Source organism: Punica granatum, chromosome 1, assembly GCF_007655135.1.
Source record: "Punica granatum isolate Tunisia-2019 chromosome 1, ASM765513v2, whole genome shotgun sequence".
Lineage (NCBI taxonomy): Eukaryota > Viridiplantae > Streptophyta > Magnoliopsida > Myrtales > Lythraceae > Punica > Punica granatum.
In genome coordinates this window covers 54,959,745-54,981,873 of record NC_045127.1, presented here as the reverse complement: position 1 = coordinate 54,981,873, position 22,129 = coordinate 54,959,745, and the positions used below count along the sequence as shown (strand labels likewise).

At 40.4% G+C, this 22,129-nt stretch overlaps 4 protein-coding genes across 7 annotated transcripts; 1 reads left to right on the top strand and 3 right to left on the bottom strand.

Moving 5' to 3' along the window:
• The first annotated feature begins 2,443 nt into the window (after positions 1-2,443).
• Positions 2,444-10,072, top strand: LOC116193204 (protein transport protein SEC31 homolog B). The gene is made up of 21 exons (XM_031522002.1): positions 2,444-3,000; positions 3,373-3,424; positions 3,528-3,650; positions 4,032-4,128; positions 4,218-4,254; positions 4,333-4,438; positions 4,515-4,572; positions 4,727-4,824; positions 4,967-5,086; positions 5,301-5,343; positions 5,706-5,827; positions 5,902-6,029; positions 6,098-6,650; positions 6,816-6,908; positions 7,076-7,255; positions 7,362-7,575; positions 7,906-8,159; positions 8,519-8,644; positions 8,742-9,009; positions 9,129-9,367; positions 9,473-10,072. The coding sequence occupies exons 1-21, from the start codon at positions 2,684-2,686 to the stop codon at positions 9,566-9,568; spliced, it is 3,324 nt and encodes a 1,107-aa protein (XP_031377862.1). The 5' UTR covers positions 2,444-2,683; the 3' UTR covers positions 9,569-10,072.
• A 1,360-nt stretch (positions 10,073-11,432) lies between these two features.
• LOC116193205 (serine/threonine-protein kinase-like protein At3g51990) lies at positions 11,433-13,514 on the bottom strand. Its single transcript, XM_031522003.1, has one exon. It carries the CDS (start codon positions 13,245-13,247, stop codon positions 11,814-11,816), a length of 1,434 nt encoding a protein of 477 aa, XP_031377863.1. The 5' UTR covers positions 13,248-13,514; the 3' UTR covers positions 11,433-11,813.
• Positions 13,515-15,681: 2,167 nt separating this feature from the next.
• LOC116192515 (structure-specific endonuclease subunit slx1) lies at positions 15,682-17,264 on the bottom strand. The gene is made up of 3 exons (XM_031521079.1): positions 16,886-17,264; positions 16,405-16,511; positions 15,682-16,183 (listed from the first exon to the last, which is right to left on the bottom strand). Exons 1-3 carry the CDS (start codon positions 17,200-17,202, stop codon positions 15,990-15,992), a joined length of 618 nt encoding a protein of 205 aa, XP_031376939.1. The 5' UTR covers positions 17,203-17,264; the 3' UTR covers positions 15,682-15,989.
• A 1,563-nt stretch (positions 17,265-18,827) lies between these two features.
• LOC116188966 (pheophytinase, chloroplastic) lies at positions 18,828-21,733 on the bottom strand. Of its 4 annotated transcripts, XM_031518435.1 has the most exons (7): positions 21,566-21,732; positions 20,829-21,196; positions 20,452-20,711; positions 20,146-20,372; positions 19,616-19,807; positions 19,351-19,507; positions 18,828-19,191 (listed from the first exon to the last, which is right to left on the bottom strand). In XM_031518435.1, exons 2-7 carry the CDS (start codon positions 21,172-21,174, stop codon positions 18,952-18,954), a joined length of 1,422 nt encoding a protein of 473 aa, XP_031374295.1. In that variant the 5' UTR covers positions 21,175-21,196; positions 21,566-21,732; the 3' UTR covers positions 18,828-18,951. The 4 variants fall into 4 exon arrangements, with proteins under 4 accessions (XP_031374295.1, XP_031374304.1, XP_031374287.1 ...); XM_031518444.1 differs by having other exon boundaries at positions 18,828-19,271; positions 20,452-21,196; positions 21,566-21,733; XM_031518427.1 differs by having other exon boundaries at positions 20,452-21,196.
• Between the last annotated feature and the right edge of the window lie 396 nt (positions 21,734-22,129).

Sequence of the window (22,129 nt, the reverse complement as noted above, 5' to 3'; positions counted from 1 at the left end):
GGATGTATCGTAAATCCCTCTGATAACCTTGTATGGTAAAATTTTATAAAAGTTTCGAAGGGGCTTGAAACACCTCTAAACTCCCTCTAAATGCCATAATTTCAAATCCTCCAAAATAATAAAAAGAATCCAATCAAATCCCTCCAAAATCTAACCTTTTATTGAGCTCTATCCAAACAAAAATTTTGAAACCCCTTTGTAACCCTTCAAAACCTTCCCCTCCCTAGCCTTCCATAACCATCCGAACTCCTCCCCCGAATCCTTTAATGAGGAATATCTAAACATAGTGTTAGTCTTATCTTAACAACATAACAACATGAAAATATAAAACTTGATTATTCAAATTTAAGAGTTGTAGATTTAGTTTACTCCAATTAATAATATCTTTATAATTGTAATTAGATTATCAAAAATATATCTTAGATAATCATTTTGATATTTTTTTCGATAATATCATTTTTTATATGTTTCGTATGTATATCTTACTGTGTACGATGACTTTCTAGTAAAATAATAAAATTTTTTTTTACAAGGCCAATTAAGATTGTGCTCGTTTGGATTTAAAATTTCAGCAATTAATTTAAATGCTGAAATTTTAAGCACTTACTAATTAAGAAAATAAGTTGATTTTGTTTGGTGAGGAGAAAGATACTTAAAACTTTGATGATATTTTTTTTACTTCTGCCACAAAATTTTTTCTTTTGACTCTTGCGCTTGAAGAGAGATAAAGGAGAGAATTTAAGTGGTAGAGGGTCCAATCTCGGCCACCACCATCCATGATAAGGTCGTCGAGAGAGACTATAAATTCTCGGCGGTGGAGGCTCTAATCCCGCCACCATCGCCCAAGGTGAGGTTGTCGATGAGCTCAAGGTCGCTGGTGACCTCACCTTGGGAGGTGGTGGCTGAGATCATGCCCTCCATTGCCCCTAGTTGCCCTGCTCTGTAATGTTCTCTCTCTAGTGTTCTGATACTTCACAGAGAAATGGGATTGATTTGCAAATTTAATAAAATTTGAGGAATATCGCTGCAAATTTCGGAAATGGCTAGCTGACTGAGTGATTTAGCAAAAAAACGTAGATTTTGAGTTACATGAGTAAGAGGCTTTTTTACTTAATTTAACTAGATGAAATACCCGCACATATATACGTGCTAAAATTAGTAAGATAACAAAACAATGACTACTATTGGGATTGACGATTACAATTAGAAACGATACATCCGTAGCATAATCTGATTAGGTTATGTAAAAAATGAAATTTCATCCACCAATTCACCTGATTTGTAGGTTGTCCAACCTATAAAATATTATATTTTATTGCATATAAGATTAATATTTAGAAATTAATAAAACTACAAATATAATTTATCAAATGAAGCGGGAATAAATATACGATGATACAACTATGCATAGTGTATGTATAACAGATTCTTCAATCACATAATTATATTTGCACAAATTAGTAAATCATTTTAACTCAATAAGACTATCGACATTCATACTACATTGCATCAAAATAACATAAACTCAAAAATATATACTTAACAGCAATAACAACAAAGTCCACTGTCATTTGAACATATACCAGCAATAAATGTCAACAGCCAATAAAATTAGGAGAGTATACATATTACAACCTTATCAATTTAAATTCGTCCATAAATCCACCGTCGTCGCATCCTTATTTTTATGCAAAACCTTTGGCTAAGGTTTTGACTTTTGGGCTTCCGTAAATATAAAACCTTTTGACTTCTATGAGTTAGGACATTTTAAACTACCATAACCTAGAACTTATGAATTTTTAACGATTTAGAAATTCTAGTATTTCATTGAATGAGGAACTTAATTTGAAATTTCACGAGTAAGGTGACATCACAGTTTTATGCTATTTGCAGCGTCTTCATTAGTGATGACCTGAAAAGTAACTCAATTGTAATATAGTGTCATCCCACGTGACATTACCATATACTTTGGTCCAGACTGTCCAGCTTTATATGTATATATAAGTTAAGGCAATTTCATTTTGGATTAGCAAACAACTTGAATCCCGTTAATCGATGAACAAATATTTTAAGCACTTAATTAGGGAAAAAAGAACCACCTAAGTCCCTAATTCAAATTACTGAAATATTAATATTTTTTTAAAAGTTGCTAACGTATATTTCGCCGTTCCGGATGACAGGAATGTGTACGTGTCTCAATATTACTGGTCAGATGACAAGTACGTTAAAGTCCCGGGCTGTCGCTTCTCCTACATCCACTGCATCTCGCCAATAGGTGCTCGACGAGTGCACATTAGGAACCACATTTAATACCTGGAGAGACTAAAGTACCCCTGACCTTTCCTTCTCATTGGCTGGTTTCATCTGTCGTGCCCGCAGGAGATTAATACGCCGTCTTCTTATTTAACCCCGTACTGACGGAAACCGTCGATGGGCGGAAGACAATTTATCAACGACGACACTGCTCTCTCTCTCTCAGTAGGAACTCTCTCTCTCCTCTGTCTCTCTCTCCCCCCCTCTTGTCTATTCTCTCATGCGCAATTCATCAGATCGGGCAAACCCTAGACTCTCAGATCACCGGGGAATTCTTCGATCAATACTTCCTCACACACTGTGTCTATAGCTCAATTGATCTGCTGATACATAGAGTTCATCTGTCTGCGGAGGTTTGTGGAATTCGGGGATGGCGTGTATTAAGGGGGTGAACAGATCGGCGTCGGTGGCACTGGCGCCGGATGGTGGGTACATGGCGGCGGGAACGATGGCCGGCGCCGTGGATATGTCTTTCAGCTCCACGGCCAATATCGAGATCTTCAAGGTCGACTTCCAGTCTGACGACAAGGATCTGCCCCTCGTTGCTGAGTCGCCCAGCTCCGAGCGGTTCAACCGGCTCTCTTGGGGCAGAAACGGATCGTCGTCGGGTCAATTCTCGCTCGGATTGATCGCTGGTGGACTCGTTGATGGAAGCATTGATCTCTGGAACCCACTTGCTATGATCCGGTAATTCAGATTCCACGTGCCATTTGTTCTCCTCAGGGACTCTAAGATTTCGGATGAATTGGTGGAGATATCCAATTAAGCTCCTCCATTGAATTTTTTTGATCTGTTCTTATTGGATTAAGTTCTGGGGTCTTGGCACTAGATTTAGAGTTAGATTTCAAGTGAATTGTGGGAATGAATGAATCGTAGATACCTGATTATTGCTAATTGTGAGAATTGAATTGATAGTTCCAGTGTTGGAGTACAAAGTCTACAATGCGTTTAAATTTTTGCGTGAATGTTGTGTACTGTGCGCTCGCCATTGCTTTGAGCTTACCGTCTCTTTTGAGAAACTCATCCTCCTGCCCAAATCTTATAATTTATGTTTTCCAGCTCCGAAGGGGAGAAAGCGCTTGTTGGGCATCTTTCTAGGCACAAAGGGCCTGTAAGTTTTCTTCTATCCGGTTGCTTGGTATTACTCAATAATGCTTGTACCTTTGCGAACTTGGTAGGCTTGTCGGCATTATTGTATTCATTTCCTAATCCAGGTTCGTGGCCTTGAGTTTAACTCCATTACACCGAATTTACTTGCTTCTGGTGCTGAAGATGGTGAAATTTGCATATGGGATTTGGCTGCCCCAGCCGAACCTTCTCATTTTCCACCTCTCAAGGTATGCTGTTGTTAATTAGATCCCAGTCCTTACAGTGATGATGCGTGTCAAAATTTGATAGATTCCAGAAACAAGAGTTTTAACTGTGGAAGCTGTTCACTAGTTGATTCTACCAGTAGGTGTGAGTGGCATCCTTCAATCACTAACACCAAGCAAAATTTTCAAGTGCACGGAGTTGTCTGCCACATGAGCTCTTATTTTATTCTTGTTTTGGTGACAGAATTATAACATTATGCAATGGGTAAATTTTGATGCATGTCTCCCCTACACGTCCCTCCCCCTTCTTTCTTCAGCTTTAAAATTTTCGGTCCCAGATTTTCCAGTATTATTTATATAGCATGACTTGTGGATTTACTATGAGCTATCTGAGTTTCTTTGCAGGGCAGCGGTGGTTCTGCTCAAGGTGAAATATCGTATCTGTCTTGGAATAGTAAGGTTCAACATATATTAGCCTCCACTTCATATACCGGGATAACTGGTGAGGAAATATAAAGGTTATTATCTTATTTGTTTGCAAGTGATATTCGTATTGCCTTTAACAGGGATATATTGATCTCATGTTTTCAGTTGTCTGGGACCTAAAGAAACAAAAACCCGTGATAAGGTACTTCTATGGTAGCACAGACTGATACTTCAATCTGGTATAATCTCACGCTAACATGATTATCTCGTGACATGGCAGTTTTCCTGATCCAGTTAGAAAGCGGTGCTCAGTTTTACAGTGGAATCCTGATGTTGCAACTCAACTTGTTGTTGCTTCTGACGAAGATAGTTCACCCACCCTTCGGGTAATAACATGGGCTTTGTATTATTGTTTCTAATGATGACTGTTTAGGTTCTAATGTATGGTGATGTTGCAAGCAGCTTTGGGATATGAGAAATATAATGTCTCCCGTGAAGGAATTTGTGGGGCACACAAGAGGTATGGACATTCTTATTCGCTCTACCATTTTTTCATTTTAAGAATTCTTCATTGTTATTGACTAGAATGTACTTAATTTTTTTCTGCTACCAGTTGGGTGACATGTTACATAAAAGTTCTCCTTAACCATTTCTTTCCTTGCATATTATACTAGGTGTTATTGCAATGTCATGGTGTCCCAATGATAGCTCGTACTTGCTGACGTGTGCTAAAGATAATCGCACTATATGCTGGGATACTGTAACTGGAGAGGTAGATGATGGGCTGTCTTCCTTTCTGATATTGGATGCAATTTCAATTTCTTATGCTGCTTTTTGTGTGATGTTTCTTTCAATGTATTGGATTTTCTGCTGCCTGCCATGCTGAGCTTAGTTTGTGCATCCCCTTTGGACAGATTGTTTCGGAATTACCCGCCGGTTCAAATTGGAACTTTGATGTCCACTGGTATCCAAAGATTCCTGGTATCATATCAGCATCCTCTTTTGATGGAAAGATCGGCATATACAATGTTGAGGTACTTTTAGCCTCCTCTTTTTTTTTGTTTGGTAATTCTTCTTCTGCCAAACGTGAATATCGCATACTCAATAGACCTGGTTGAGAGTTGATAGTGAATTTAAGAGATAAATTTGCATTTGTTTTGTATGCTATTCTGTGTAACCTGTTGGAAAGAGTTGGTCTTGCATGGTGAATGGTTCCTCTCTCATGAAAGGGCCCTCTCTGTTTTGCAGGGTTGCAACCGACATGTTGGTAGGGATAACGATTTTGGCGCCGGTAACTTATTTATACTTTTTTCAGTTTGTGTTTTAGGCTATTGGTTTGCTTGGTCTTTCCATATTATTCAGTGGGATCAATAAGAAGAAACATGTTCCTTAAAGCTGGTGCCCATATTTACCATGTCTTTTGTGGTGGTTTGCCCTTTATATATCTTTTTTCAATATTCTTAATGGTCAGTAAAATGACCTTATATGTTACTAAAATCCCTGCTGATGTTTTTTGATCTCGAACTAAAGTGGATAATCCTTATTTCACAAATGTGACCAACCAATTAGGAGTTTATAATCTGATTGTTTAAGTAAGTGTCGCTGTTGGCTATCCAGATACTGAATGAGCTTTTTATTTTCTTTTACTTTTAGGACCACTAAGAGCTCCAAAATGGTTGAAACGTCCAGTTGGTGCATCTTTTGGTTTTGGAGGCAAGCTTGTCTCTTTCCAATCGAGGTCATCTCCGACGGGAGGCCCTTCTGTTTCCTCAGAGGTATGCTTTATTGTTTGATGGCTTGCATATAGTTCAAGCTACGTATTTATTTCTTTCCTCTTCCACATTGCCAGGTTCTTGTGCACAATGTAGTTACGGAACAAACCTTAGTAAGCCGTTCATCAGAATTTGAAGCTGCAATACACAACGGGGAAAGATCATCTTTGAGAGCTTTATGTGAAAAGAAATCTCAAGAATGCGAGTATGTTATTTCGACTGATGACCAGCTCTTTACCTTAAGAATATATTAACTAAACTTTTGCTTTGCAGATCCACGGATGATAGAGAAACATGGGGGTTCTTGAGGGTTCTGCTTGAAGATGATGGGACAGCAAGGTCAAAGCTGCTTACACATCTTGGTTTCAGCTTGCCTTCAGAAACCAAAGACAGCCTGCAAGAAGATCTATCAGAGCAAGTCAGCGCACTTGGGCTTAGTGATACGCCTTCAGATAATTTAGCATTTGAAAGGGATGATAAAAGTGCTGTATTCGCTACTGATAATGGTGAAGATTTCTTCAACAATCTTCCTAGTCCCAAGGCTGACATGCCTCTATCCCTTCCTAATGATGGCAACATTGTTGAGGAGACTGCAAAGGAAACAACTCCTGATGAACCGGATGGAGTGGAGGAGAGCTCTGATTCATCATTTGATGATAGCGTCCAACGTGCTTTGGTTGTGGGAGACTTCAAGGGTGCTGTATCATTGTGCGTAACTGCAAATAGAATAGCTGATGCATTGATTATTGCTCCTCTTGGAGGTGATTCTTTGGTGGAGAGTACTCGTGACAGATGTCTGAAGATGAGCAGGTCTCCTTACTTAAAGGTAGCTAAAAGGCCTTGAAAGCATTGAATGATTCTTTAACTCTCTCTCTGATACTTATCTTCAACTTTACCGGAAAAAAGTTATGATAGGAATCACAGATTGTATGTGTAATAGTCATTCAGCTGGCTTGTTTGGGATATTTATGTGTATTGTTTGTCCTTTCAGACCGTTTCAGCAATGGTGAACAAGGATATGCAGAGCCATGTCAATACCAGACCCCTGAAGTTCTGGAAAGAGACACTTGCCCTTCTTTGTACTGTAAGTGATTTGACCTGGATTGAGAATGTATTGTACTTGATATATTTTCAAATACATGCACCGCTTTAATATTTCCAGATATCAATTATATTTAAGAACTTTTCTGTACGATTACTTACTGGATATATCCTTATTATCATTTTGGGGTGGTTAAAAAAAAAAAACAGTTTGCTCAGGGAGAAGAATGGAGTGAGCTCTGTAACTCGCTTGGATCAAGGCTTGTGGCTGATGGAAATATGTTGGCTGCAACACTCTGTTTTATTTGTGCTGGCAACATTGACAAAACTGTGGAGATATGGTCAAGGAATCTAGCATCTGAAGGAAAGTCCTATGTTGACCTTCTTCAGGTAGTTTCCGTTCTTTCATGCATGGAAGACCTGCTATAGTTACCTAGAAGAAGTTTTTTACAAAGCAAAATAGCATGTAAGGTGGATTCCTGTTTTCCTGGTGTAGGATTTGATGGAGAAGACCATAGTCCTTGCACTGGCAAGTGGACAGAAGCAGTTCAGTGCTTCTGTATGCAAGCTTGTTGAGAAGTATGCAGAGATTTTAGCAAGTCAGGGCCTTTTAACAACAGCGATGGAGTATTTGAAGCTTCTCGGGACAGATGAGTTGTCACCTGAACTTTCCATCTTAAAGGACCGCATTGCCTTCTCCACTGAAGCTGGTATATCTGATATTTGTGACTGCAAATATTTTCCATAAAGGATTTTATCATTGTGTCCTGTTTTGGTCTTTTCAAGGATTGAGGATTTTAGATGCAAAAGCATGTTCCTTTTTGATGATGACATGCAGTGTATATGAGGCAGATAATTGTTTTTTCATTTGGAACTAAAGTTTCTCGTTTATTTTCTCTGGTGTGACTATGATTACTTTTTCCTTCAATGCATTGCGACTTTGAAATGTATCTGTAAGCTCTGGTTTTGCAGCTCTTTTCTTATTTGCTAATCCCAACAATTGGGTAATCTAATTTTGGTGCCGTGCATACTTGTTACAGAAATAGAAGCCAATAACATAGCTCTGCAAGCTGAGGCTGTTGACTCTTCCTGGCATTCACAACATGGAAGTCCTTACATGGAGAATCACCGGCAGTCTTTTGGCTCTTCCGCATTTGGGCAAGGATACAATGCTCCTGCCGTCTCATCATATCCAACTTCTGTCCCGCAATACCATACTCCAACTCCACCATATCAGGAACCTAGCCCACAGCCTACAATGTTTGTTCCAACCCCGGCAACTCAAGTTCCCCAGGTATGTTGCCCTAATTCTAATTGGTACAAATGTCAATTTGCACCCGTCCACCCTCCACTTGATGGGACAATATATAAGGGTTTTGCCCAGGAGAGAAATGAGGTTTAGAAGGGTGCATTTTTCACTATATAACTTTACAGGGTCTTTTTGGGTGATTAAGAAGAAGAAAGAAGCCATATTTACTAAGACTATGCCCTCAAACTAGAACAATAGCTAGCGTCCCTCATGTTTTTATACTGAACATGTGCATGTCGACGTACATGAGAAATTGTGGCATTGATCATACTGGTGTTTTTGCCACATTGTTTCTCTAATTCATTCTAATTTGTTTTCTGTTCCTTGGTGTTTCCAATTTCCAGCCAAATTTTCCTCCAGCTCCTGTTGATCCTCAACTGGCTACGAGAACATTTGTACCAGCAGCTCCTCCTATGCTGAGAAATGCTGAGCAGTACCAGGCACCTACATTGCACTCTCAGTTGTATCCTGTATGTTGATGTGCTTGTTTTGTGTTCATGATCACTGCATTATGGCGCTTCTTTTGCAACTGGCAGCATTATTTTAATGCTGATTGATGTCTTTCAGGCGAACAATGCTTCTTTTCAACCTGTGGCACCTCCAGTTGGCCCTTCTCTAGTTCCTACCCCGAGAGCGCCACAGGTTGTTGCTCCCGGACCAACACCTAAAGGATTCACGCCTGTTACTGGCCCAGGGGTTGTCCAGAGACCAGGGATGCCCAGCACAATGCAGCCTGCGAGCCCAAGTCAACCAGCTCCTGTACAACCTGTTGCCCATGCTGCCCCTGCTGCCCCACCTCCTACTGTTCAGACTGCCGATACTTCAAGAGTTCCTGGTATGATCCAAGGCTTTTGTTCCCATCGTCATTCATTGATCTTTCAATTAGCAGGCCTCTGTACTGGGCACCTTGATAAATTGATAATGGTGGTTCCTTGATTTCTTTATCTGTTGCAGCCCACCAGAAACCTGTTATTGCAACGCTGACCAGACTCTTCAATGAGACTTCAGAAGCAGTTGGAGGTGCACGGGCAAATCCTGGCAAGAAGCGTGAGATTGAAGATAACTCGAGGAAGATAGGGGACCTATTTGCAAAGCTCAACAGCGGAGATATATCAAGGAACGCTGCCGATAAGCTTGTGCAGCTCTGTCAGGCTCTTGATAATGGTGACTTCAGCACCGCCCTCCAAATACAGGTTTGGTTCTTTCGTTAAACATTTGAAGATAATTATTATTCCTATACTATTTCCGTGTATCATTCAGGTTCATGTTCTCTTTTTGTTGCTGTGTCCTTATAATAGGTACAACTGACCACCAGTGACTGGGATGAATGCGGATACTGGCTATCAGCGTTAAAGCGGATGATCAAGACGAGGCAGAACGTGAGATTAGGCTGAGAAGGGCATAAGTTTGTGGACATGTCTCTCTTGTTTGGCATCGGAAAATGCTTCACATCTTTTTACAACAGCAGTGATGGTTAGGGGCAAATGATAGAGGTCTCTCCCTCTCCCTTCCCCCCTTGAAACAAAGGAAGGGGTTCCATAAGACTGCAATTTTGGGGATTTTTTTTATCCCTCTTTTGGTTCTTTTTGGTTATAGAACATTTCCCTTGTCATATTGATGTTGGTCCTCTCTTTGGAATCCTTAAGCGGAGGGTTAGTTTTTAAGGGTATCTGACGGACTCATGGTGTCGAGAAGTTATAGTTGTTTTTTGAATCCCTTGGTTATGATATTTTGGAGAATGGGTAGTCGACCTTTCCTTTTTCTTTCTTTTCTTTTATACTTTTGTCTATTATTGATATTGACTTGAAATTCTTAAGAGAGGAGATGGTACTTGCTTCGTGTGCGTTTTTGTCGACATATGCTTATGTTATATTATATATTATGTTCATTCAATTCAACTTTCAGTTGATACCTATAATTGTTCTGTGCTATTATTTGTTTTTTTCCCAGCCATTCCCTCTGTTTATGTAAAAAGACTTCTTCATACCTACAGACACAGAGAATATGAGAAGGCAGGCGATGGATGGTTTATTTGAAAGTTCCCCTCACCAATATATATGTATGTATGTATGTATATCATTTATTTACTTACGACAATGGAAGAAATTGGACCATCCATCATCATATCAATTTCATGAGCTGAGCTGATCGAGGGGCTTGGCAAACTGAATGGATCCAACCAGATCCCTTCCCCAGTTGCAAAAGGCCGATTAAGTAAGACAAGGGTTTCCGATCCATGAACTATATATATATATATATGCTTATCATGAGGATGGCTCGTGAAAACAATTCCGTGCAGGTGCGGGTGGGTCTCGTCTCCTGTCCTCAATAGAGAGAGGATTTGTATTGTGTCTCCATCGTCCACCTTCAGACCAGATGCCTACTAGCCAGGGTTTCCATTGATCAGAAAAGCCGGGCTGCTTCTGTGGTTTTATAGCGTAGAAGAACCCATTCATTATTACTACATTCTCCAATCTAGCACTCAAATAGCCCGTGAAGCGACTCCATAAAAAGCTGAGCACAGGGAGTAAGTCCGATACCTCGAGAAAGGAGGCCAGAGTCAAACATAAAACCACAACTGATCTCGTGGGCGGAGGTCAATAAGAACGGGTCAACTGATGAAAGCCACTCATTAAAAAAAAAAAAAATGTTAAGGCCAGCCTTCACATGGTGATATGAATGAATGAATGAATGAATACACATTAATTAATAACTTCTAGCTGTAAAGCAAAATAAATAAAAAGGCTTCAAAAGTAAGGGGTCAAACAATTTTTTAATAAATTTGCAACTACGGTAGTTCACTATTAACCCTGATCACACCCGAATTTCCTTGAAAGAAAGAAAGGGAAAAAAAAAAAACATTTTTGTCTACTTTCATATGTTCCGATGTGCTTGTTTACCTTTTTGAAGGGTTTGACCAAATATTGGTGCCAATCACATAAAGCCAAAAGGATTGGTTCCATAAACAATTTCTTAATGATGGGAAGCTAAGCTACCAATGCTTTTCAACATTTAAAAAAAAAAAATCATCAGTTGAGTCGATGCCCCCATTTCCATTTGGTATATGAAGGATTAGGTGAGCAACGAAAGCAATCACCTGCAATCACTCTCAACTAACAAGTGGCAAAAGACCAAAAAATGTATCATTTCCCCCACTGCTCAATTTTAAGATTTTAGTTTGTTCACCAAGCAACAAATGGTACGACCTCTCACAAACCAAATCACCAAAATGAAGCCAAACACAGCGATCCCGATATCTGAGATCATAAGCCAGTCAACCGGATAAGATCGTATCACATCAAGATCAGCCTAATTCACAATGCATTTAAACCCCGTTCCTGCATCCGTTTTGCAGCATCTGAGATGTAAAACCTTCGATGTTGAAGACAACTGAACAATGAACATACCCTGTAACTGGGACACAAGTGATATCCCTATAATAAAATTAATCAAAAATAACAGTTCGTGAACAATTCAGCAAACATTGACAACTCTCTTTTTTCATTTTTTTCTTTTTTCTCATCTTATTAAGATGAGGACCAAGAGAGTGAGAGATCTAACCCCATAGGCTGTATCTACATGAACGAGGCATGGTAATGATACAAGCTGTAAACGCTTCAATCAAGTCTCTGCAGCAAATCAAACATCTTCTGCTCTCTGGGAGCTTGAACTCGACCGATCCACATCTCTCGAATTGCTCCCGACTGAACGGTTTTGCCTGACATTAATAGCAACACCATTATCCAAGTACGGAAGAGGCTGCTGCTGCCTAGTTCTTTCATTCAGAAGATATCTGGTGCTCCTAAATCTCGAACTGAATGCCCGGTTTGAAACTTTGGCATTACTGCTGTCATCCCCATTGGCCTCCCCCCGAACTTCCAAATCCTCATCAGTATTCACAGCCATCAGATCCATCAAATCACTCCTGAACCCCAAATCCGAGTAAACTCTCCGCGATTTCCTCACTGCTGCCCTCCCAAGCTGACCCTCAAAATCATCGCAATTCCCTCCAGCACTCTCAGCCTGTGCATTCAAATGGGCGTTTCTCAATCCCACCGGCTGTCCCATGGTCTCTACCATCAAGCACGGATTATTGAACCCATTCCACGAATGGAGTGGGACCAGCTTACTCAACCCTGTGAGCCAATTGACAATCTCCTTCATCGCAGGTCTCCTCTCCCTACATGACCTCACACACTTGGCAGCAATAACAGCTAACTGTTTCCTAACAACGGGGTCTTTAGGAGGAGCAATTCTCGGGTCATAGACGCAGAGTAGCTTCCCCTTCCTAATGAGAGGAATCGCCCAATCCACGATCGAGGGCGGGGAATACCCGACATCGATTGCCTTCCTCCCACTGATTATCTCCAGTAGCAAAATCCCAAAACTGAACACATCAGTCTTGGTGCTCAAATTATCAGGAGTCACATACAGCGGATCGAGATATCCCATAGTTCCAGCAGGTGGGGTAGACAAGAACCTCCCGTCATTCGCATGGCACCTAAGAGCTAACCCGAAATCGCCCAACCGGGCATTGAAATTTCGGTCAATCAGCACGTTTGCAGACTTAATATCTCTATGAATGATGGGCGGGCTCTGCGAGTGGAGCGTGTCAATGGCCTTGGCAATCTGCAGGGCCAACCTAATCCGCCGACCCCAATTCAGAGATCGAGTATTGGAGTGAAGGATGTCGTAGAGAGTACCGTTGCTCATGAACTCGACGACAAGGATTCGGCTCTTGGAGTCATTGGAGAAGCCCACCAAGTTGACCAGTCTGGGGCTCTGGATCTTGGAAAGAATCTCGATCTCGTTATCGACTTCGGTGGCCAGTTCCAGACCTCTGGAGGGCTTCTTGATGGCGACGTGCTGCCCTTTGAGGAAGGCCTTGTAGACGTACCCGTGACTGCCTTTACCCAGCAGTTTCTGCTCGGAGAAGCCATCGGTGGCGGCCTCGAGGTCGCTGTAGTCGTAATATTGGATCTTTATGTTCTTGGAAGACGATGAGGACGGGGACGGGGCGTGAGAGTTGGAGACGGATATGGAGGATTGAGCTTTGCAGGAGAGGTAACCCATTAAAAAGATCTCTCCTTTAACTTCTTCTGGAGTTGTGAATGTTCTTTGAATGTAATAATATGTACAGACAGGAGAAAGCACTGCAGCAGAGAAGTTAATTGATGGATTCTCTCTCTCTCTCTGACCTTTGAAGCCTTTGAACCAAGAGAGAAGCTTGCATAAAGAAACTGAAAAGCTTCAGAGAGAGAGAGAGAGAGAGAGAGAGAGAGAGAGAGGAGAATGTGGAGCCTGTCTGAGATGAGAGGAGTTCATAGATATGGAATCCCGAGCTTTTTCAATCTATCCCATCCGCCATTATAGACCGTAACTTACTTCTATCTACCGTCAAGTCAACTCTCCAACCGTATATTTATACCATACGGCCGACATTTCTCTTCTTCTGGTCGTCTGCTGTCGAAAACTGATGGCAAAGGGCCGTGGAAAATGGAAATAACGGACTTAATAACTTATTACTTCCCCTGTGAATTAAGGACAAACCTATCACTCAATTGGTTCTTTGCTTCTTCATCAAAAAGAAATTGGTTCTTGCTTTCCTCGGATACTTCATCGAATCGAAATTCATCAAGTGAGGAACCAAAAGTATAATCTAGTCGAGTGCATCTTTAATTGAGACAACGAAATCGAGAACCCGATTCGGAAAGTCAAATCTTTTTTTTTTTTTGTGCGCAATTTGATCATTTGAAGTTGGATAGGGTTGCCGACTTTACCTCGTCGAGAAACTTAAGGAACTAAACTGAGAGAAAAAAACAGATTCTAGAAAATCTATTGATATTGATTGAGAAGGAAAGGAAGCAATTGGAGGCTATTGAGATTTCTAAATGTGTTTTTGATTAATTTAATTATATTTTAGCCAAATTATGTGATCTCAGTTATCTGTGCACATGTCTTTCGTACCTTGTTCACATGTATACAGCACAGCCTTCTCACTACACCACAAACATGTCATTATTTTATACACCCAGTTCATAGCTAGTTATTGGTATTTGGTGCTCGTCTTTCTTCTCACCAAAAATAAACAAAATAATTAATACACATTCAGCAAGAAATGGAAGAAGAAGAAGAAGAAGAAGAAGAAGAAAAGATGCGTTAATCCTTTTTGAGGGTTTAGTACAATTGGAAAGGAGGAGGGCAAAAGTGTCGTGAGGGCTTCCTCGAGAAAATTTTATATATTGATTCCTCCTAACGAGGCGACGAAAAAGCATTTATAAAACTATTTTATTATGTCAATATATGAAATGATTTATCATTTATTTATGCACTTATCTATTTATTGTAATTTTGCTGGTGATTACTTCACGTTTCATAACGAGGTAAGATTGTCAAAGGTTCTATTCGCCTGCCTCGTGATCTGCAATGTATGAGGGGCCTGCAGAATGATATTCTCATTCTTTGCTTACAAAAGGAAAGCACTAACCTTTACGCCACATATGACCCAATAATTAGCTTCCCTTATTATTATTTAACAAAAAAAAAAAATTTGCCTCTCTGTCTAACTTTAGCTTTTAACCAAAAACGGAGGGGAAAAATATTATATAAAAAGTTCGAGAATGACAAGAGCTCAATATTATCTTAACCTGTCGGTTCTTGGAGGAGTAATTCTTCGGTTCTTCTTTTGAATTCTCCACCACGAATCTGGAAAACTTGAGGGTACAATATCAATAAATGTGCCCTTTGCTCGAGGGCATGATCCAAACGAAATGTGCCTGCCTTTAAGGCACTTGTCGATGCGAGGCACGGCACGTGAAACTCACTTTCATTTGGTTCTTTTCAACTCGGATTGTTCGACTGGGTTCTTGGACAGCTTGTATAGACATCTGCTCAGTAAGAAATCAATTTTGTTCCGACATTTGACTTTGCTGATCAGAATCAAGCTAGTCATTCCAGTTCTCAGACTCAGCTTCTAACATTTGATTGCTCTGCAAATGAAGCTAACACCAAGACGTTCTAGCTATGACAATATTAAAAAGAGCTGTTGTTGGTGTCAGTTCTCGAAGCAGGAACCTTGCCTTATTGGCTTTTTCAATGCGATAACAGAAGGGGAAAAGATAGAAGAAAAGACATTAACTTCACGTGCTCAAACAAGACCTCATCATCCTTTTCCTACGCCCAAAGTTAAGTTGTTGCTAACTGTTCACCAAATGAGGTGGTCCAATTTTTTTTATGTAAACAGTGCACGGAAAGATTCCAATTCTTTGCGGATGTGATGAGTTCTTGGAGCGGACGGGGAACAAAACGCTCTCGATAATGACTTTTCCATGTTATCGAGACTCCCTTGCAGTTCCAATTACTGCATTCGATGCTTGGAATGCAAGAGAAGTTGGTAAGGAAGAATTTGACTCGTAAACCTCTCATTCATGACTTGGCTTGGATATACTACTTGCATTCAATAAATTCTGTATGTGAATAACAATTCCCGGAAAAGAAGATAGCTTCATCAGATTCCCATAAGTGTATAACATTTCCACCTCTTATTCAAGCCTTTCAATTCTTTTACAATGTCAGTGTGAAGCAAAGGCATTTTATCGTCTCCATAAAAAAAAATCGCTACTATGTCAAACACGGACATACTTTAACTTTGAGTTACATATATAATCACAATGAAAACATATATGGACAAGCCTGTATAGATCTCGTGCCAAATAAATATTTCATGGGATGGCAGCATAGTCCTCCCAAATTCCATGCCAGCAGCTTTCAACTGCGACAATGTCCTTACTTTGTGTGAGCAGTAAGTCTATTGCATCACAAAGGACTTAACTGCCAGTCAATTTCCAAGTGACTGCAATCAATTTCACCTTTAACTTGATCTAATGCAGCTTCTCTGTGCCGCAGCAGTAGAAGCGAGCGAGCATCTTCTGGTTTCGCCGCGTCATCTGTTGCCCTTTTGCGAGGTAGTTTCTTTGACAAGCTCTTCCATTTGGTTTCAAACGAACACGCTGCACCATCATGTTAAATAGGAAAATCTACAGCTCCGATCAACTACGAGAACCTCAATAAAACAGGACAAAGTAGAAGGAAGAATATGACCCTTTTGTTTTCATGGTCAAAGTTAAAAATTGCTGGACAAACTTGCGAGAATGCTCAAAAGGCATAATATTCGGGCAATGATAGAAAGAACATGACTCTTTTTTGCGGGACCCATAGTGAGGAAAAATACCTTCGCTTTGATCCTTGAAGCCGTGAATCACGCAAGCACACACCCAAGGCCTTCCAGCAGACGATGCTTTTGCCCCACCTTTGAGCTCACCGTTATGTTGTTTCAAACTACACAAAAACTGTCAAGTTCTTAAGATAGGACCTATATGCATTCTTAAACATCGCAAGACTACACGAACTGGAAAATCGACGTGTAAACTATTTAAATGGGTAGCCATTTCTTCAATTCTGTAATAAAGGCTAAAGAATCTTCCTCAGCAAATAAGAAAAGCTTCAAACTTCAGCCCACAAGCAATTGGTTTTGATCCAACATTGTGAATATTCAAATCAAATGCGTCAGCTGCTCAGAAGAACATCAAGCTCAAGGAGCTACCCACACATAAAAATCATTACTTTTCTGTCATTCTGACGCCCCTTCAAGCAAAAATTTTGTTTTTCCTTTCCTTTTTTTTTAATCAAATATGGATCCCCCAAGCATTTACCGGCGAGTGAAATCGGTGGTAACTCCCACATAGGTCTTGATCGGGTCGTTGGTGGAGAGGATGAGGTACACGCTCCATGTTCTTGACCTTGGATCGGATACCCGCCTCGACGTTGATGCTGAAGATGCCGACAATCTTACGGGCGATTGAGAGGACGCTGACGGATTCGAGGCGATCTTGGATCTGGGGTTAGGGTTCTTTACGGTTCGAAATGCGCCGGAGAGCGTTTTCCTCGTCATGGTGACGGCCTCTGATGGCTTCTCCGCCGCGGACAGCGCCGCGAGGCCACGTATCTCTGGCCCCTGCAGCAGCAACATAGGCGGCAATTCCGGCGGATTCCGATCCACCGAACGAAAGAAGTTTAACGGTCACTGACAGTGCAACAGTAGAAATTTCAAGACAAAATTAACTGTCAATCCTAAACGGGCCGACAGATATTTAATGGGCCGGATCCAAAGATACCCATGAAATGGGCCTATCAGCACCAACAACTACGATGCCAGGTAGGCCGAATTTATTCGGATTGCGGATTATGAAGTGGTGAGTTTTTTGCTTGATATATGAAGTGCTGAGTCATGGAATGTTACAATACAGACTAGTTAATATCCGCGTACTGCAAAGTAATATCTTATTAATTCTTTTATAACCAAATTTATATAATCAACACATATCGCGCAAATAAATAGAACTGAAAAATATGTGTACAAAATAAATATATCACTATAAATTGTGAGCAAAAAGATGATAATTAAAATACTTATGTTACACTTATAAAAATGTGAAAAAAAACATATATCAACGTGGGTTGGTTCTAGTGGTTCGGCACTTGTTGATGGGCTGAACAAAATGATGTCATCAATATATTCAAGGGCCTGATTCATAATAGGAGCAAAGACCCGACACATAGCCTCGTAAGCAAAGTCTCGAGATCAAATCATTATGAATGCAGAAAATCCACAATAGGAGAGCTTTACCCCTTAGTGGTCCGACCCGCTTTGACTGGATTAGTCGAAACCTAATTAGACTTTCGGATATCACGATTTACACTAAAAAAAATGAATATCTACATATAGTAAGTCAACCTTAAAAAAATATTGTGTAAGAGAAATGGTGTAGAAAAACGTTAAACATATAGAAGATATGCATAAAATGAATTTTTTTCATCTAATTACAAGATATTTAGCGCTCAAGTTTGTAAAAGTATTTCTTGTCTCGATAAGTTATTGTAAATTATCAAGAATAATTTTAATTTTTAAAAAAATGCTTATAATTATATATCAATACTGCTTAAGATATTGACATATATCCAAAAATTCTTGAATATAATACAAATAAAATATAGAACAAATTCATTTAACTGCAATTGAAAAGTAAAATACATAAAATTTTCCATTATGAATAAATTTATCCGAGCAATCCAAAAGTTGATTGACCACGAGTTGAGTTTTAAGGAAATGCGTCTCATACACATTTATTTATTGTTATAAGACTAAAATACACTTTTAATCCTCACTCTTTGACACTTTTGCCATTTTAGTCATAAATCTATTTCTTTTGTCATTTTTGTCCTCAACCTTCCACATATTTGCCATTATAGTCCTACCGTTACATTTTTCGTTAACAAATGCTGACGTGAATTTTATTTTTTTATTTTAACATTTTCTTTAATAAAAGAATACTATCTTTTTCTTCCCTTTTTTTTTTAGGTGGAAAGGGTTCGGCTGAAGGGTATGCCAAACAGGGAGGGAGAGGCTGGGCACGCAGGCTGGCGGTCTTGACCCCAGCTCCGAGGTCGCCGGTGCCCATGAGATGGGCCTTTAATTTCCATTTGGCTGGGCCTGGACAGGCTTCAAAAGCAGGCAATAGTGGTCGGCCAGTCCAATGATCCCGGCCGGTCTGTCTTCCAGTACCAATATCAGTTATCTGGTTTATGCCATCAAACTAATGAATCACAGCAATAAAAGTTACCATTGGCAATCACGGTTCTAAGAAATCCAATCACATCTTTACATTTCGATATCTACACAATATAAATATGCAAAAGACTTTTCAAGTTTGCTCTTCCATCAAGATTTCAATTTGACTTTCCCGAGGCGGGATTCAATAAAGGAGCTTATCCTATTCCACAACTCAGACTTAGATTCGACAACCCTCACTTTCAGAGATTTCTTTGCTCCTTCACGGACAAATTCCAAGTCTCGGATGATGCTGTTCTGAGGAGCTTCCACGTCATCCAGCAGAGGTAACGAGATCGAACCCTCTGCCTCAAGGCTTTTTATCCATCCTCGTAATAAATAATTCACCACCTGCATACACATTACGCACCTGTGATGCTTATCATGCTTCTAAGCATGGCATTAGTCATTCTTGCATCGTGATGTTTCACCTGTTTCATCATCTGATATTCAACTTTGCTTGGCGCACAGAACAAAGTTAATATTGCTTGAATCTATAAAGGAGTGTACCTCAGGAACTTCATCGTGAGGGCAGTGACCTGCAGGACTGATTTCATAGTAAGGGGCATTTGGAATCTGCCGTTTCACCTGACGCCCCCACACAGGCTTCACCCACGGGTCTTCTTTTCCATACACGAGGCACACAGGCACATTCTGGGCCTGACACCTGAACAGCAAAACGAAACCGAAGGCCTCATCAAAAGGGGAGACAACAGATAAATACTAATAAGTCGAATGATCTTAGCACTTGCAGTTCTCGAGCGATGATACATACTGGGACAAAGCCTCATTGAAGGATAGCTGTGCCTGAGGAGCACACATAATAGAGGCAAATGAGGCGGCAGCAGCAGGATGTTGTGCCGTTTGGAGAATACGAGCAAAGACTTTGTCGACATTCGTGGAATGATCCGCATAAACCTGTTTTAGAACTTCTGCGATGCTTTTTGGATCGCTGATCTTCTGCCAACTGAAATAAAGCAAATGAGAGAGTCACAATAAGGGGATACTCTGGTTGACAATTCCTGTTATTAGCGCAGACTTCTCTGGGAGCCGTTGTTGCCTGTTGGCAATAGAATACTGTCATCTCCAACAAGGAGTTTGTTCTCGATAAGTAATGTCTGTTGCCAGCAAGACTGCCAACTCAAGTATCCTCTTCTTCTTTATTTATTTAAGTAACTCAAATGCAAAGGATCTCCCTTGGAAAATCCTTTAACATGTTAAGATGAAAGCCTGCTTTCTCAGAAATAATTGACTCGAGATATTAGGTTATGGTTTGATCTCTAAGGATCAAATATAAGAACTTACACAAGTTCAGTGAGCTTTCTGACTCTTGGAGGGAGAGGGAATGTCCCAGCCCATGGAAAAACTTTAGCGAGTCTTGGAGATCTAGAGCGATTAGGCAGAAATCCCCAAAATGGGGTTGCATTGAGTAAGGTCACGCCCTTCACCAATTGTGGGTTGCATGCAGCAAAGTACAATGAAACATATCCTCCCAGTGAATTTCCAACTACATAAACAGGTTCTCCAATTACCTAAAACATAAGTAAGAGGCAGCATTCAGTTATTGAACTGAAAACGGAGAATGAATGAATCTTCTATAAAAATGATTACCTCTTCCACAAAATAACGGACTTGGTCCCTCCACAAATCCACAGAGTATACAAGCTCGTTTGCCCACGGCTCGGTTTCCTCCCCGAAGCCCCACACTGAATCTTTCCTCTCAGCATCTTCTTTCTGTCCCTTCAGTCCTGGTGTGGGATCCTCACAGGGTAAAGACATGCCCTGCCCGAGAAAATCGAGCGCCCAAACTCTGTAATCGCGTCCGAGATCCTTCAGCTGCTTCTCATAATGAAAAGAACCGACACCAAAACCTGGAAGGAACAAAATGGCAGGAGATTTTAAATTCTCACACCCCGCTTTCTCGTAGTGAACATTCAGTTTTGGCTTCCACTCCCAGAAACAACTACTGATGGGAGCTCTGCATTCACCATTTGATTCATCAGGCAAGCCTGGGATTAGAACCTTAGGAATCGATTTCCCGTCTTCTGAAACACTGCTCAAATCCTCTTCGCTTCCGACCACATACCCATCATAGCTTCCATTTGAGACCAGTAGATGGGAACTTCTCGGGATCTTAGAATTGTTCGAGCCGATTCGCCCTGCAGCCGAATATCTAAAAGAACCATTTCCAAAGTCCCTTAGCGGGAACAAAAGCTTACACCTTTTACTACCAGAAATCTTTGATCTCTTCGTATTTGAGATTCTGTCAGCCGAATTCGATCTCAACTTAACAACACTACTACATCGTGCAGAGTTGTATGAGAGGATTTCCATACCCAGATGCGTCGTCTGATGACTATCGACATCAAAGAAAACAAAATCAGTGATTTTTCTCTGTAGAAGATAAGTAGCATGGACACTGAAACGAAATGAAGCAACAGATCAACGGAAATCGTATTCGACCCCAGAAAAAGAAAAAAAGAAAAAGAAAACCGACTTTGCTAGCTCAAGGAGGTCTCAGTTCGTTCGTCTCGTTTCATGTTCTGATTAGCTAAATAGAGATTCATGGAGCGACAAAACTGAAATCAGGAGAAAGCAACTAAAACCAGCAGCAGAGGAGATCAGAACAGAGGAGCCGACACATGGTTTAGCTTGCTCAGCAGTCGAACTAAGAGCAGTGGGAACTGCTGAAGGGTGAAGAAAGGAGAAAGAAGGGAGCTCTCACCTCTCAATCAGATGGGCGAAGTGTCATTTGCAGTCCGCTCCTTCAGGAAATTTCCAATCTTCCTTCCAAGAATTTAAGGAGCTCGCAAACAATCTACTTCATGCAGAGAGAGAGAGAGAGGGAGAGAGGGAAGGAGAAGGAGAAAGCGGTTGGAGTTGCTTATAAGCTTCTTCTTCCTCTGAAAGCCAAGAAAAAAAAAACTATAAATTTTCCAACTTTATATAAAAGTAACTGATTATAATATACATAAATGACGCCCCATCCAAACTCGATTTTTTGGTTATTAATAAAAGAAAAACTCGATTTTGGCGCCTTTAACTCTATAACGAGTATCCTTATAGTTCCATTCAACGGATTTTGCGACATTTTTTAATTGGATCAAGTTCAGCGAATGATTTCTAATTAGTCCATATTATCAGCACACGTTAATTAATTGTTAAGATTCCTTATTAAATAATGAAAATTTTAACTTGAGACCCGAAAAGGGTAATTTGAAATACAAAAAAAGGGGGCTATTTTATATATCTAGAAAATTTATTTAAGCACCATGCATATTTTAAATAG